Raw genomic sequence first — 17,317 nt, 5'->3', positions numbered from 1 at the left:
GTTATAGCCATATCCCGGAGCTTAAAGGTGCACTGTGTTAGATTTTAGGTAAAAATTGCCATTATTGATTGAGTACATAAACAGCCAGGGTTCAAAATAATGTTCTTACCTTACCCCGATTCACTAAAATTGCCTATAAAAATTGCCTATAAAAATTATTTGTATTTTGAGCTGTCAAATTTTGTGCCAAATCGGTGACTTATGACATACATCCTTGTGTCATTACGTCATGTCTGTGAAAATATCAAAGAGCCACCAGCTGGTGGTAATGCATGTTTTAGTTTGCGAGAAGCCGTTAAAAAGAAAAGAAACTACAGTTCAGTCAGTCACACAGTTCCGGACAACATTGCAACAGTCTGGATGGACTTTTATCTGTTATCCATTTGCCGAAGTTGTTTACCTGCTTTAATACTTGGATATGTTGTCTGGTAGGATTGTTTAAGCTAACATAATATTGATTCATACAAGCATGATAAGCAATATTATGTTGTCTGGTAGGATTGTTTAAGCTAACATAATATTGCTTATCATGCTTGTATGAATCAAACATTACTCGTGTTATAAATGATTGCAATGTATCTACATTGTCGGGGGAAGTTACTATGACATGTTTACTAATATGACATCTAAAATTGAATTCTTTTAACTGTTATATTGCATTATTAAGCATATTATTTTTGTTTAATAAAGTATGTTTTATCCCAACCATTATTGTATCCTTATTTTATGTTTTTAGTTTACTGTGTTATTGCACATACATACAGTTAGAAGTTTAAAAAGAAACAGATTTAGTTTTTTGTAAAGTCGTTTAGGACATCTAATCTTGCATTACATGAGTAATTTTTCCAACAGTTGTTTACAGACTGATTGTTTCACTTTTAATTGACTACCACAATTCCAGGGGGTCAGAAGTTTATATTTACCAAGTTAACTGTGCCTTTTAGCAGCTTGGAAAATTCTTATCATTTATGTAAAGCCATTCGGCAATTATCTTTCTTCTATTGGAGGTGTACCTGTGGATGTATTTTAAGACCTTGGGAGCAATTTACAAACACCTGAAGGTACCACATTCATTTGTAAAACAATAGTACGCAAGTATAAACACCATGGGACAACATAGCCATCATAACGCTCAGGAAGGAGATGCATTCATCTCTAGGATGCGTCCTAGAGATTAACGTAGTTTGGTGCGAAAAGTGCAAATCAATCCCAGAACAACAGCAAAGGACCTTGTGAAGATGCTGGAGGAATCAGGTAGACAAGTATCTATATCCACAGTAAAACAAGTCCTATAAAGACATATCCTTAAAGGCTACTCGGCAAGGAAGAAGCCACTGCTCCAAAACCACCATAAAAAAGCCAGACTACAGTTTGCAAGTGCACATGGGGACAAAGATATTATTTTTGGAGGAATTTATTCTGGTTTGATTAAACAAAAATGTAACTATTTGGCCATAATGACCATCATTAAGTCTGGAGGAAAAAGGGTGAGGCTTGCAAACGGAAGAATACCATCCCAAACATGAAGTCTGTGGGTGGCAGCATCATGTTTTGGGGGTGCATTGCTGCAAGAGGGACTGGTTCACTTCACAAATTAGATGGTATCATGGAGGAAGGAAATTTATGTGGATATATTGAAGCAACATTTCAAGATATCAGCCAGTAAGTTAAAGCTTGGCCGCAAATGGGTTTTCCAAAATGGACAATGACCCCAAGCAAACTTCTGAATGTGTGGTAAAATGGCTTAAGGACAAAGTCAAGATATTGTATTGGCCATCACAAAGCCCTGACCTCAATCTGATAGAAAGTGTGTGGGCAGAACTGAAAAAGCATGTGTGAGCATCAGTTCCTAACTGACCTAACACAGAGAAATGTTTTCTACAGTTAAATGTCAGGTATTGTGAAAAACTGAGATGACGTCCAAAGAAGTTCAATTCATGATTCATCTGCCAGAAGAGCAGTGCCGAAACAACTTACATTTATTTTTCCTCCGCAAATTGTTTGCAATTCTAAGATTCAACCACAGATGTCACTAGAGAGTACAGTTACGTAGTGCAGTTTTAAAAGAACAAAAACGAATGATTAAAAATAAATAATTTCCAACAACTGAAAAAAAATTACGCTGAACAAAAGTGAATGAAAAACAAGCTAAATTAAACTAAAAGCAGCGATTGAAAACTTTAATCGTATCTACAAAACTAGTTTTAATAGTCTTAAATTCTAGAAATGTTGTGATGATTGAAAAACTGATTCCTAAAGTCAAAGTGAAATAAAAAAAAATGAATGTATGCTTTAGGTCTTATTGTACTTGATTTACTGGTGGATGTTATTACAAATGTAAAACACTGGTCTTCGTAATCTTTTATTAAACTTGTATAAACTTGCTCCGCCTATGAAACAGCATTCTTTTTTGGCTGACGTCAATACCTCTTATTTTTCAACCCCTCCTCTCAAACCACCTCCATTCTGGTAACACCAACTTTTCATAATCCAGTCAATTCCCAATTAATAAAATAAAGTCTCGCTGTACATTTTTTCACAATGAATATCCTGTTTCACTCAGAAATATGTCAGATCACGTGAATAAAATTATTTGACTAATTATTTTAAACAAACTAAACTAACAAAAAAAAAAACGTTGTAAAAGTAACCAAGCAATAGTCAAATCTTGTAAGCATTTCTACTGATAATTATTCAATTAGACTCACCATAAATAAGCACGACAGACTCCTCAATGGCATGCTGGTAGCTGAACTGAGAATCCAGCAGGGCTCGACTCACAAAAGAGCCGTAATATGTGGACTGATACCAGCCGACGTGCAGATGATCGATGTTTACATGACGAAGACTCCTCATCATCTCCATCTGATATTGAACTAAGAAACAGAGAAAGAGAGAGAGCGTGTGTGTGAGTTTATATTTTTACTCCATGAGAAATGATTGTAATGGTCACAGAAAAGTTGAAATTCATTCATTAGTGAAAAGGCTTGCAGCTGGTAGAGTGTGTAGGAGTGTGGTGCTGGGAAAAACTTGATGGTTGGGGAGATTCAGCTCAAGAGCCCTGAAAAAGACCAGATGCCAACGCATATTCATTTCACCAAATGGATAAGAATAACACAAATAAGGGGGCTTCGGAACATGTGGATTAGACATGTCTTCTCCATCCTACTCTATATTCCTCACCTAAATCTAATTATTTGCAAAGAAATGCTAAATATCTAATTATAAAATGGATAGTAATGACTCAATTCCGATTGGATGAACCACATTGCAAACCATTGTAATCTCACACATACGAATGCACATTCTATCATGCATTTATTGACCAAATAAAATGCATCCACATATCGATTATAAGCATAAAAACAGAAATGTGAAATTGTATTTTAGGGATGTGCACAAGTAATCGACTATTCGAGTACTTGTTCTGCCTCAGCTAGTTGAACATAAAAAAAAATGTAAAAAACAATACTGCAAAGTGATTTTTTTTTTCTGACTTGCCTGCCGTGAGCAGCACTGAATCCTGTACATTTCTCTCAAATGTTGCAGTTACAATTGAGTCCACTGGGGGGTGCTGTGGCTGTGTTATCAAGGTGTTGGATGAGATACGATGCAGTCTGCGCTTTTGAAAGCAAAGCCTAGTGTAGCACTAGTAATGTTTGTAATATTTTTGTTCTTATTGAATTCTACTTAATTGGTACTTGTTAAGAGTCATGCAAACCAACGGACGAGGATCTACTTTTAAGGTGAAAAGAAACTGTGAAGCGGTACGAGAAACTCAGAAGCTTACAAGACCAGTATGTGTGTGAAAATCACTGGATGCAGTCCGGGTGCATTTTAGAAAAAGCCAACTTTCACCACTTGTTTTTCTGAATAATTACATGTAAAATGATACAAATGTGACGGTCTTTATGTAGACTCAAGAGTTTATATATGTGCATTACCCTATGTTTTCAATGTTTCTAAACTCCGGGTGTTTTTTTTTTACATTTCATGTTTATTAATGAATGGTTCAATTAAGAATCGTTTTTTGAAGCAACCTAATTTTGAAAACTTTCCTGGTAACTTTTTTGAATAAAAATAAACAATGTAATTTACGAGTAATCAATTACTTGTTTTTTGTGGGTTAGAGTACTTGCCTAAATAAAATGTTTGAAAATGGCCATCCGTAGTGTATTTAGAAGTTTATAATCACGTTTCTGTGTGTTATATAAAGAAAAACGTACCAAAATAAATTAAATCCAAAAGGTCGAGCATGTCGAATGTGCATAATATGAATTTGTAATGTTTCATCATAATATGCGAAACCGCAGTTGTATAAAACTGCAAAAACAGCAGTGCACAAAAACATTTCCCCTCACATATATCCTTGTTATATTCAAAATATTTTTTCTTGCATTTATCTTTCATTGTGCCTCTCATAATTTTGGTCTGTAATGTGTTCAACACATCCAATCCATTTTCTATGAAAATTATTAAAACAAAATCACTGTACCTAAATTTTTAAAGCATAATTCCTAAGCAATAGGGTGATCTCGTGACAAAATATCAATATTGGCAATCTTGTTAAAATCGGAAAACTAAATACCTACAGTTTTGACAAATAAATTGCTTTATAATTAATATTAATAGATTATTATTAATATTAGGTGTCCTTTATTATATTGTTGCAGAAATGTTTTATCCTGCTTCGCATTGTGCCTAAAAATGTGCTTTACCCATGAAAAAAATATATATACTGTATATTTGAATTCAAAAGGAACATTTAGGGATCAAGTTAAAGGTGTAATTTCAGCCCAATCAGTCTCAAATGGAACTACAAAAATCATGATTTTTCAAACAGGTGTCACAAACACTTCCATGTCTTCCATTGTTTGGACAAAAAGAAAGCCCAGACCCCAAATCACACCAAGGATTGTGCCAGAAGTTGACATATCTCCCAGCTCAAACAAACACCAGTGTTCGTAAGCGCCACAGGGTTTACGCTTTTCAGCTAAACTAACCTACAAATGAGTTATAGCTTTCACTACATATATTAAGCCGGGATCCAGGAATGTATTTTAACGTTGAAAAAATATTTAGAGGAAAGGGTTTGTTCAAATCTCTGAAGATGAGCAATAATAACAGTAACACTTGGCTTAGAAAACCTCCTCTGGTATAAATATGCAATAAAAATATAAGTCTCAAAAACTTTAGCTCCCCAGCCTGAATAAAATTCCTTGGCAAGTTTACTCGAGTAATGTAGCACAGTCAGACAGGTAAAAAAAAAAATAAAAAAAAGGAAGGGGCAGCAATTATGAGGCGAGATGCCAGTGTGTCACAAGGCAGGGAGCAGAGGGGGACAGCAGTGAACTTTAATGACAATTCACACAGGGACAGCTCACTTTCCACGAGTGGAAATTTCACATCTGCAGGTGAGAGGAGAACGAGATAAATCAGCATGAACAAACGAAGGCAGACTTCACACCTCAACTCGGCTAGTGAACTCCAATGCACCTGCTTATAAATAAACCCTATTGGAGAGACACCGTTAAAGAGATTCCCAAAAATGAAAATTCTTTCATTATTTACTCACTCACCCACCCAAATTTAAATTTACTTATTATCTTACATGGGACAAAAAAGGTGCATTTTTAAAAGAAAATTCCTGCCGCCTTTTTCTATACAGTGAAATTGAATAAGGACATCAAAAATGATGAAAGAGTCCATACGACTCAAGCTCAGATCTTTTCAAAGAATAGATTGATCCGGATTACAAAACAGGTCTGAATGAGACATCGCTGCTTTTCACATGAATGCATGAAGGATAACTAGGGTGGATGTCAACATTTTAGTTAACGACTTAAATTTCAGTGTTTCTCACACAATCACAATTAAACAGCTTCAGAAGACTTCAAAAAGGTAGTGTGCCAGTTGGACTCCATTTATACTAATTTTGGTTTAATATTTTTTACTTTAACAGCCTCATTAACTTTCATTATATGGAAAAAGTGTGTCCAGGATACACGTCAAACACTCAACTTTTGTGTTTGACATGAAGGCGAGTAAATTATGACTTTTCCTCTAAAAAAGAGAGTTGATTCCTATTCATGTGCAGGGGAAAGTTTAATTGCCTGTGCCAGCTTTTACAAGCAGTAGCAGTTTGAGCACTGAGATCTGTGGGATGAGGACCAGTCCCCTCCTGTTGAAAAGCATGATCTTGACAAGCTGTCCATTTTCCATGATTGCAGTTCCACTGGATGATTGTGAAAGAGGGAGAGATATCATGGAAATCGCCTTTAAGAATGGAATGTCTGTCTGAAGTAGGGTCATGCGGTTTACCGGTACTATTGAACTATCGCAATATCAATTAAATGAGAACGGCACGATATCATGTTGTTGCCAATTTCGGTACCATATTACAGTATGCTGTAGTTAGCAAAATGATATGAGATGTGACAGTTTTGAGATGAAATTAATGACAATTTGAAAATAAAATACCTCTGTATATGGCCAAGTGTGATCTTTAAACAGCAGAAGGATGTCATTTAATGAAATAATCTACAGTCACATGCACTGCATGCTACATAAAGAACAAGAGGTACCACTCCGCTCGGTCATGTGATTCCCACACGGGCGCATGCATGCGTGAACACTCAAAAGCAACTGGTGCTTTATTTTCATTCAGTGTGTTTAGATTATAAACAGCTGTTAACTCTTAAATTAACTCCTTCGTTAACTCCATTAACAAACACCGTAAATAGGAAGAACTCAAAGTTCTGTCAAAATAAAAGTCCCGCTAACATGAAAGCTCTATTCAAATTAGTGTTGCCAAAAGTACCTGTACTTCGGTATCAAGTCGATACTAAAATAAAAAGATGTAACTATCCCAGTATTTCTGCAGTACTGGTAGTACAGTGCACCACAGCTATAAAATGGTCATATTAAACATGTGTTCTGTTACTCCTTACACTAAAGTGGACAATTAATCAAATAAAAATTGTGACGTCCTAATGTGATTTATTAAACCGATAAAAGATGCAATCTTAATGTGGAAGAGATGCGTATTTTAAATGAATGTATACATCTGATCGCTCAAACAACGGAAATGCCAGAGACATTGAGAATCAGTTCACGTTGTTTGAGATGACAAAGCAGAGCACTAATCTACTGTAAACCACGCACATGTAAACTACATATTTATATAATTAAATCACAGCATTTGCGCTTATATCTCTCAACTCTATTTATATAGCATTTAAAACAGAGCTGACCAAAGTTGTTTACAGTAATACAATATAAAAATAACCATATACACAAATACCAGTAATCTAAAATGCTAAATACAAACAATCCAAAACTGTGTCCAACATTTCATTTGTCAGACTCCAAGGCCAGTGTAAACAGATGAGACATGACTGAAGTCTTCAATGGAAGAAATCACACTGGGCCACGACGCAAATTGTTTATGCAGAAAAGTGAAGCATACAGCAAAAAAAAAAAAAAAAAAAAAAAACACTCGTCATAATAAAAGCACGATTCAAAATAAAATTGAAGCCTAAAATTAAAACATTTAATACAAATATATTACAACTATATAGTCAAAACGCAAGATTCACTGTAGTAATAATAATATAATAGTAATCAAAATATCACAAAACTGCTGAATAAACTTGTCATGTTGAAAAGTTCTATTTTCACTTGTTAAGAATTTATAGATCAGACAGATCTATTTTGATGAAATTAAATTGTTCTGGAAAAATAATTATTAAAATATCATTATTAAATTATTAAAAATAACTAAACAGGTGTGTTCAATAGCACATTATAATATTAGCATATTTTGGTATTGGTATCAAAATTGGTATCGAGAACCGTGAAATTTCACTGGTATCGGTACAGACTATGCGCTCCATGTGCTAGACTATGTCAACAAACCTGGCAGGGCAGGTACCTTAATCTGCCAAAACACTGAGGTAACTAGAGAAACGGACTGATGATATGCTCTTTCATATCAGTTTGTGTAGGGTTGAAATGCATGTTAAAATGATGAGGTACGTCTATTTTTATTTTCATTGCAAGATTATCCTAGCAGAGGCCAGTAACATTTGCAAATAAATACCAATTTACCCTGTGTTTACTTTCTTTACTGACACAGATGAAAATGAATAGACTGCATCAATTACAGCTCAGCTTTGGGAACGGAAGAGACAGGGGACAAGATGAGACTGAGAAAAAAAAGAAAGAGAAGATGGAGATGAGAGAGGAAGAGCAGGTACTACCCACTGTGCCCAGAATATGATTAGCATTGTTACTACTGTTTAACAAACAAAAGCTGACCTGATCTCATTCAAATAATGTAGGCCTAATTACCACAGAGATGTATGTTCTTTGGTAATTGGGGGAGGCCTATAGGTTCAATTTAATAAGTATAGTGTCATAATACAGTATAGTACTATTGTATAGATATAATTTTGTATAAAACAAATTTTTCCTACGTTTATGTACTGCTTAAGACACTTTTTTATAATTCAAATAAAAAAATATATAATTTATGCTACTGCACACCAACATTGTTTTAAAGCTATTATTATACAACATCGTAATATGCACATATGCCCCAACCCTGCTAACAAACTTAGTTTTTGGACCACGGTATTTTTTAAACCCTTCATACGGCCATGAATGTACTTTAGTTTTCACTCTTGCACTGTAGACTCAGCTTGATAAAAGTCTAATAAATGTGGAAGCCCTCTTTTCCATCTACCCGTACATGCTCTACTAGCGCTCCAAGCATTCTACAGCGAGTGATGGTATTACAGGGTTACTGCAGGTATCATCAAATCTAATTTAATGCTTTTTAAATGCCATTTTTAATATTTTTAATGCCATACACGACCCACAACTAACCAGGGAGAGAGAGATATATATATATATATATATAAAACCCCCATGTCCCAATTGTAACCATTCAATTTGACAATGATGCAATGATGATAATCTTGGATACCTGAGAAAATCTACATAATTTAAATAAACTATCACTCTGAACTGAATTCGAAATGGCTCAAGGTACAGCTTAAAATGTAAATTTATTTGCAGATATTTCAAATGTAATTTAACACACCTTCAATGGATGCGTATGCTTGGTGCTGAACGGCAGTGTTCAGACACCAGAGCACCTCTGCCTGCAGCGTCGCATTCGAACCAAGCGCTGCTCCAAGGTCGCATTATTTTCCTTTGGCAGTGGCTCCGCTGGAAGTGGTGGTCACTATAGCAGCAGTTGGTAGTAGTAGTTGCTGAAGAGGTTACTTTGTCGGTCACGGCAGAGTAACTTAAAGTTAATTGCTGTCTGCCTATAACAGCCGATTTGTGGCCATCGGGCTGCATATGAGATTTAACGGATCCATGTTGACAACCAACGGGCTGCAACCATGTCCTACATTCTTTGTCTTCCAGCCACTTTTGCTGGAATCTGCACTTACCAGTTTCTTTGCGACTTTACTAAATTTACCTTCTCCATTCTAACTCATCCAGGTCCCAACCTGCCGCTGTCCAAACATCCAGTGTTATGGCAATTTTGCACTGGCCGGAGGCAATTACCAAACTGGTCTGCGTGTTTATAACACCAATGTACATATTTTGCTACAGCAAATAGAAGTTTATATTATGAAGTTGAAGTTTATATTAAAAATAAATTGGTAATATTTTTTCTAAACTATTAAAATTTTTAATGCATGTAGGAATAACATTTAATGCTTTTTAATGCCATTTAAGGCCTTAATTTTCGCAAAATCCATTTAATTACTTTTAATGCTTTTCAACGCCCCGCGGAAACCCTGTATTACATTAAGAGCACTTTTCCCAATAATGCAAAACATTGTACCAACGATAATTTAGTTTTAGCTATTCCACGCCCATCTCGTCATCTCCTTCCGATTGGCAGTTGACTGGCAGCTTAAATATCCAACGATCAGTCCCCGAGCTGTGTGCGGGGAATGAATTTGGCATTACTGTTTGCGTTTGGAAAATGCATACGTGTCTACAAGGCCTAACAAGTAAATTAATCCTCGCTAGTTCCTGACAGGCAACACTGAATATAAATGAGACACTCAGATGCAATTTGTTCTGAAACTCTTGCTTGGATTTGTCGAAGTGAATGCACGAGGGGGCGATGTTTTAAAAGAACTAAATTAAAGCCAAACAAGCGATTCAAATCTTGATGCCTCAAAATAAGCACACAAGCACAAAAAACCCTGCAGCCCAGCTTTCAGAGGAAAGACAGTTCTGTCGGCACAGTAAACAATCCCTACAGCCCTGTAAAACCTGATAGGTATGAGGCAATACATTCAGCGCAAGATGCAATTTGCATTCCCTTGGAAGCTTCACAATGACATTTCCTTGATATGAAACCCTCTAAAAATACCCATAGCAAATGAGGCAAGGACAAGAGGCCGGTTTTATGGAACTTATAGAATACTCTCCATTGTAAAAGGAAATAAATTAAACATTGATTATTGTATTGCAACAATGAATACAATGCTTTTCCATCTATAACACAGCATTCCATTTCTAGACTATTTATGCTTTGACTAAATCCATCATGACATGCAGAGCTCAACAAGAAGATTTGGTTTCCTACTGGGCCAAGTTGGTCCAGAAGATCAGAACTGTACATGTCCGGGCAACATTTTCATAAATGCAGTGGCACCAAAATGTATGTGGACATTTAATACACATTTAATTTATTATCATCATTTAAAACAAAATTATCAAACCAAGTGGAATTTGTTTAAAAGTTGTGTGGCTTTAAGTAGATGTGCTAGCTTTGAGGTCATCTGTATGCTAGTGTTAGTCCTGTTGTGACTATTACATAATAATCAACTGATTATGATTTGATCTAACCGCAAGTATTCAAGATAATCGTGATTATTGTGAACTTCAAATTCCAAAAACATTTTACTGTCCAAATAAGTGCATTTTTTGTGTCTCTATCGGTTTAGGGAAGAAAAACACATTAACAAAATATAATAAAGCTAGGGTAATTAATACAGATTAGAGCCCAACTGATATGGGAATTTTGAGACCGATATGATACCAATTTTAGAGGGGGATAATTCACAGATTACCGATATGGTGGCCGATATAGTTCATTTTTGAGCTGGAATGAAAACAGTCCTTTTCTATGTGGATTGTTCACCGATTATGCACCGATACGACTATGCAAAGGTATTCAGAAGGCTGCTTTCTTAAATATTATCAAATAATATTCATTATTATTATTATACATTGTCAACAAATTCTAGAGATGAACACTGAGAAAATAAAGAATAAATATAAATAAAATAAATAGTAAATAAATAAACAAACATCAGTACTGTTAATTATCAGTAAAATGCTGACTATTTTAATATATGCCAGTCAATTTATGGTAGGTTGTAAAACAAGAAGCATTTACACCTGCAGCGTCGAGGGATAAACAGCGGCATTACACCGTATTCTGCTATACAAGTTCATATATTGAAGACTTCTATATATTACATTTTATAAATGCAACGACTGGAATTGTTCGGTTGGAGAGGGTCCCAAACAGTGAATCCTGAACAAAACACATTAGCTTCCACTCAGCTGACAAGCTATGAAAGAAGCTACGTGGTTAGCTAGTTAGCTATAAGCTTGTTGTCATTTATTTACTCTCCAGCATTGTCTCACCAACTAGATAACAACGTAGCATGAAATCAACACTCAGACACAATCCACCACCGCACTGTTGTCTGCTGAGCTGCAAAAATATGCTCTGATGTTTACCTTTCAATATGCTACATTACTGACTGCATTGAGAAACTATAGCTAGCAAACAGATGTGATAAACATGAGTGACATGGTTGTCAGGGACAGGGTTAACATTATATTAGTTATATTGAAAAGGGAAAATGATGGGGTCATTGTTTATCAACTTTCCAGTATGGATTTCACAAACTAGTTAGCAACTTACCGTGAAGACACCGCTCAACTCTTTAAACAATGGAGTCAAAAGCGCATTCTGCTGGACAAACTATGCAATGACACCAATATATCGATAAAATATCCGCTGATACAGATATATCGGTCGGGCATCAATACAGATTTTCCTATTCAATTCCAATTAACACGCTCTTGGTTCAATTCCAATTTTATATAGATTCATCTTGGAAAATTTTAAGCTATATTGTCCCTTTTGATTACATATGAGAGAAATTCTCTCCCAGCTTATTTAAGCTACCCTTAATTATAACAAAGGACCCTCAAATCATTACGTCTCTTTAACAAAACCGACATTTCTGTAAAGAGCTTCTGTAAATGAGCACCTTCAATGGCTTTCTCAGAGTCATGTGTGATTTGAATTAAATGTTTATTTTTTGTTGTTTTTGATCAACAACTAGGGATGGGCGATATCTTATCGTTTGCGATATATCGTTGAAAATTCTCCTCACGATAAAAATGTGTCTCCTCACGATAATAATGATAAGTCTAGTTGATGACGTAGTTTTGTGCGCGTGCGATTCACTGTTCACGTGCGGACAATCTCTGTGCGGAGTGAAAACATCCATGGCGGAACGCAGCCGTTCCGCAACAAATCCGTACCTGGTAGGTATTGAAGGATGGCAGAGCACGGATCCGACACGCAGAGGAGCCGATTCGCAGCCGTTCCGCAGTTGGTGGAAATCCGGGGTAAGAGTGTGTTTCACTCTGAACTTCTTTACTTTATCAGGATTTATTTGCAGTTGTACTATGTTGTAATTTTGAAACACAACTGAAGACATGGTTGGTGATTGTTACTTTTGCTGTTTGCTTTGCACTATTTTTCCACCATGAGAGTATAAATAAATAAAGAATCTTTGTTTACATTTTAAACTTGTAATTGATTTGAATTATTATTATTGTGTAATTGTTGTTGTGTGATGTTTTTCAGCACAGTCACTGGAACACAACTTAAACAACATAATCTGATATTTTACAGAAGAAAATAATTTATCGTCATTTGTATCGTTATCACAATAAATACCTGAAATTATCATGATAATTTTTTTTGGCCATATCGCCCATCCCTATCAACAACTGACTGTAAACAACAGAAAGGTATTAGAGACAATTAAGTGACAAATGGGTCACATGGATCTCATCTATGGACACACATTATATGGAACAACTTTTACTCTCAACACACAGTAAAAGGATCTCGCTGCTGAATATTCCACCACTATACTACACAATCACTGGTGTGTGCAATCTAAACATTTACCAACCAGATGTCAAACAAACATTGAAGTCGCATAGCATGAAATTTTGTTGCAAATGCAAGTGTTTTCCTTTCATTGTAGTGGAGGTCTGCACAGAGTAAAAGATGGACAAACTTTCCTTTGAGATATACACAATAATATTGACTTGTCAGGAAAACAAGCCAAAAATATTGATGACATCCTGCACTACACAGATTTCTGTCCAATCGAAAGCTCTCAAAGATGATAATGGCCCTCCCCCTAATACCACCTGTAACAGACAAGGTGCAAATTACAGTTAAGGGCTGTGATGGATCTAACATCTATGGGATAACATTTTTTTTTTTTTTTTTAAACGGGACGAGCCTTTGTCAAGCACTTGCGCCTGTCAAGGGAATTCATGGAAAAGATGGCCAAGCACGGACAAGCACGCTTCAAGCAAAAAAAAATGTTTTTTTTTTTAAATATGGATATACTGTTCAAAATTAACAAAGCATTTGGACTTGCATTGCATTTTAACGTTACACTTTAACAGTATGTTTATTTCCTGGGAATTGAACCATATCCTTGGCATTGCTAACACCATGTTCTACCAGTCCAGGCTACAGAAACTCTTGATCTGAAATGTGATGAAGGATAAACTTTAAAAACCAGTCACAATTTGACCCCTTTTATGCTGTGCAAAAGTAGAAAACACTTTAGAGTGAAGGCACTCCCTTCAAACTCTCCCTTTGAGCGGCATAAGTGCCTTTTGAACATGGCTATTTCACAACGATTAATTGTTCCCTTGATCTTCAACATAGAGAGGTCTCATTTAGCCGGGTGAATGCGCAAAGCAAGGATTGCAAACTGTTCTCATTGCAAGTGTACTCAAAGAAACATGGAATTTCACAGAAACTGACATATTTTGCATGAAATGAATCAAAAGCCATCATAAATTATTTTGAAAGCCTGTTCTCAACTGTGGTTTCAGTACTTATCAAATAAAATGTCGAGCAGAGTAATATTTCCCCATTTTCGCTTGGAGAATTGTTTTGTTTCAGATGGGGATCAAGTGCGTGGAGCTACACGATGCCCACCCTAAAGGTTGCAATTTGGTTGCTACCAATAAATAACTTGTATTTAAAGAGGAGAAAAATGTAGAAGAGGTTGTCCTTGATGACTAAAGGGCCATTCAGACCAAACCTATTCTTGTGCTAAAAAAAGTGCAACGAATAGAACAGGGGTCAGCAAGCTATGGCACGCAGGTAAGTAATAACTGGCACGCCAGCAATGGCAAGAGAGTAGACCATCTACTCTACATTAAAATCTACATCTTGATATAATACTTCCTCATGATCACGCATCATGTTTTCATGAGCTGAATGGGAGGCTAAACAGAAGTTAAAATGTGACAATTATGCAGTATACCCAACAGTCTCTGGCAGCGTGTGCAAGCCATTTGCCCCTCACCAGCCGGCAGCACTTACGGTTAATCGTGCAAGTAAACGTGCCCGCTTTGCTAAAGTCAGGCTGTGCGGATGACAGCCTCCATTCTGTATTTAATTTGTTTCTTTTTGCTTTCAGAACACCACTTTTAATCCTTGATTTCTAACCCAGCATACATTACATTAAATGTTAAAAAAGAACACATAACCCTCATTGTGGGGTTCAAAAATTAGTATTCAAAATATAAATTAAACATGGAAATAAAGTTTTAGGATTTTGCAGGTGTGATACACTGAAAAGGGCTAAATAGTTAAGCGCGTGATGCGCGAATGGCTTGCACATGCAGCGTGAGTCTCATCTCACTTTAATAGCATTAAGAAAGGGGCGTCGGCAAAGCCACTGAAAAAGGAAAAATACAAATAAAAATGACACTCCATGTCAAAAAGGTTGCTGACCCCTGGAATAGATCATAATGCAAGGATCTTGAAAGTATTTTTTTTCCCAAGTGGTTTTAACTTGACATGGCTTCTTAAAAAACATGGCGCTCCCAGTATGTTGATTAGGGTGTTACCTGGATTTCATGGTTGACAAATAAACCCAATCCTGGATTGATACATTCTTCAAAAGAACATCTTTGTCATGGCAACAGGTATGCAAGCTCAAACTTGCTTTGGATCAAGCTTATTTAACGTCTGTGACATTAAAAATAAAAAATTAAATTGTTGCAAATTAAAAGCAAGTGTAATTAAAAAAGTTACAGCTACACATTTAACATATTACTGATCATGGTTTCTAGTATTGATACATGTGCTCTTTCAACACAGGAAGACGCCCTTTACTGTGTTATCTCAGACAATTCAATCCAGATATTGTAATCAAATCAGTCCATACATTTGAAGAACAGAATTAGCTAGAGGAATTATAATTAGAAGATCTGAATACATTTGTATAATTTCATTAAGCTACATACATTGAACGGGGGATCTGGTCAAAGGTGTACGTGTAGCACATATTAACATAGAAAAACAAAACAGACAAATGTTAAAGCACTGAAAAGCCCTTAAGTCAGCGGAAAGACATTTTAGAAATTAGTCACTAACTGCGTTGGAGCAGAACACAATCAAAACATTTCCCATCAATCAGGACAGCTACTACTCTGAAAATTGTGTCAACAATATTGCTGTATCAATTTTTATCATACACCCAAAATAATTTCTCCTATTTTTAAACAAAATTCCATCAAACTGAATTGCATATTTTTTAACGCCATGGAAATCTAGGCCCGCGGACGGGCCCTTAAATGTACAAAATAAAAGTATGCGATAAACAAAACAGCTGTGTGTTACATTGGTACACATGCCACATATCTTTGGAAAGCTACATTTCTTTTTCTATTGATATAAACCATTTTAAGATACAATCACAACAGCAGGTACAATCTATATCTTTGTCAGACCACCAACATATAAACAACCAATAACAAAATTTAGGCAACTCACCTATGATGCCTCATAGTTGTACACTGAGCCATAACTTCCCGACAAAAACGGTGTTGTTTCATTGTCAAATGTCCAAATGATCAAATCAAGTAAAATGTTTAGTCCAAATCACAGTATTACATCAATAAATATCCACAGACTCTTGTTGCATAATTTCAAAGCACCTGGCAGCTGTGCCTAATCTTTCACATATTACCGGTAATAACTTCAGTTCAGATGTAAACATTTCCTATATCCGGTATCAAAATGGAAGCACGCACTCTGACCTTTCGATTGACACCTCATTTGACCCAATAGGAGCTTCCATGTCCTGTCCACAGCCTTCAATACCCAACCACCATCTGTGTCGAGTGTAAGGGCATACCCACTTTCCTTTGTTTACTGATCAAACCAATTACATTGAAGAGTGGAAATGACTGACGCATCGTGATAGCCAATGAAATTCTGAAAACAGTGATATGTGGCTTTAGTGGAACGATTAGAGTACGGCTCTGTTGTGTGTGTGCGCAAAGTTTCCTCGAGTTTACCCACTGCTGTGCGCCTCCGCAGTAAATGCATGCAGAGCTGCTTTGGAACTGTTTACACATTTGGCGATTTAAATATGGTGAAACGGACGCTGAAAAACAGGATTTTCACCCCAGGATGTGATATAAGAAGGCATTCATTGTCAAAATTCTGAGTTTGGAGATGAAATTTCTGAAAACAATACAGATGATTCAGAGGCAGATGGAGAGATGAGACATGGCTCTGGACAAGTAAGTGTTTTCTTGTGTTTATAACATATATTACTGTATATTCCGCATAAATAAGCTTTAGTTTGAATAATGAATACACATTTTGTAATTACCCTTTGTCGTGTGTTTCCTCAGTGAGTGTTTGAACCGTTTGTGCGTGTTTTTAGTTCATTGTTTGTTTCAGATCTATTGACATGCTATATAGATGTTTTGTATATTTACTGTAAATATATATATATATATATATATATATATATATATATATATATAGTAAATAAATCAATAAATATAAGTTGAAAATAAGAATATATGTTGTGTTTGAGAGTCTATTTGTTACAATGCGGGGAGGTGGGGGAGGTGTAGGGCCATCTATTTGTTCCATAGTACATTGGCAAAGTATACAGTATTTACAGTAAAT

General features: G+C 35.8%; 1 protein-coding gene across 1 annotated transcript in view; it reads right to left on the bottom strand.

Annotated features, from left to right (window-relative positions):
* eif3ha (eukaryotic translation initiation factor 3, subunit H, a) overlaps positions 1 to 17,317 on the bottom strand; it is an 85,501-nt gene that overhangs the window by 21,765 nt on the left and 46,419 nt on the right. The window contains exon 3 of the mRNA XM_052143301.1: positions 2,709 to 2,876. Within this exon, the coding sequence (XP_051999261.1) occupies positions 2,709 to 2,876 (168 nt within the window). The remainder of the gene's footprint in view (positions 1 to 2,708; positions 2,877 to 17,317) is intronic.

This window comes from Xyrauchen texanus, chromosome 15, assembly GCF_025860055.1.
Source record: "Xyrauchen texanus isolate HMW12.3.18 chromosome 15, RBS_HiC_50CHRs, whole genome shotgun sequence".
NCBI lineage: Eukaryota > Metazoa > Chordata > Actinopteri > Cypriniformes > Catostomidae > Xyrauchen > Xyrauchen texanus.
Note: the sequence above shows the minus strand (reverse complement) of the source record. Positions and strands in the feature narration are given on the sequence as shown.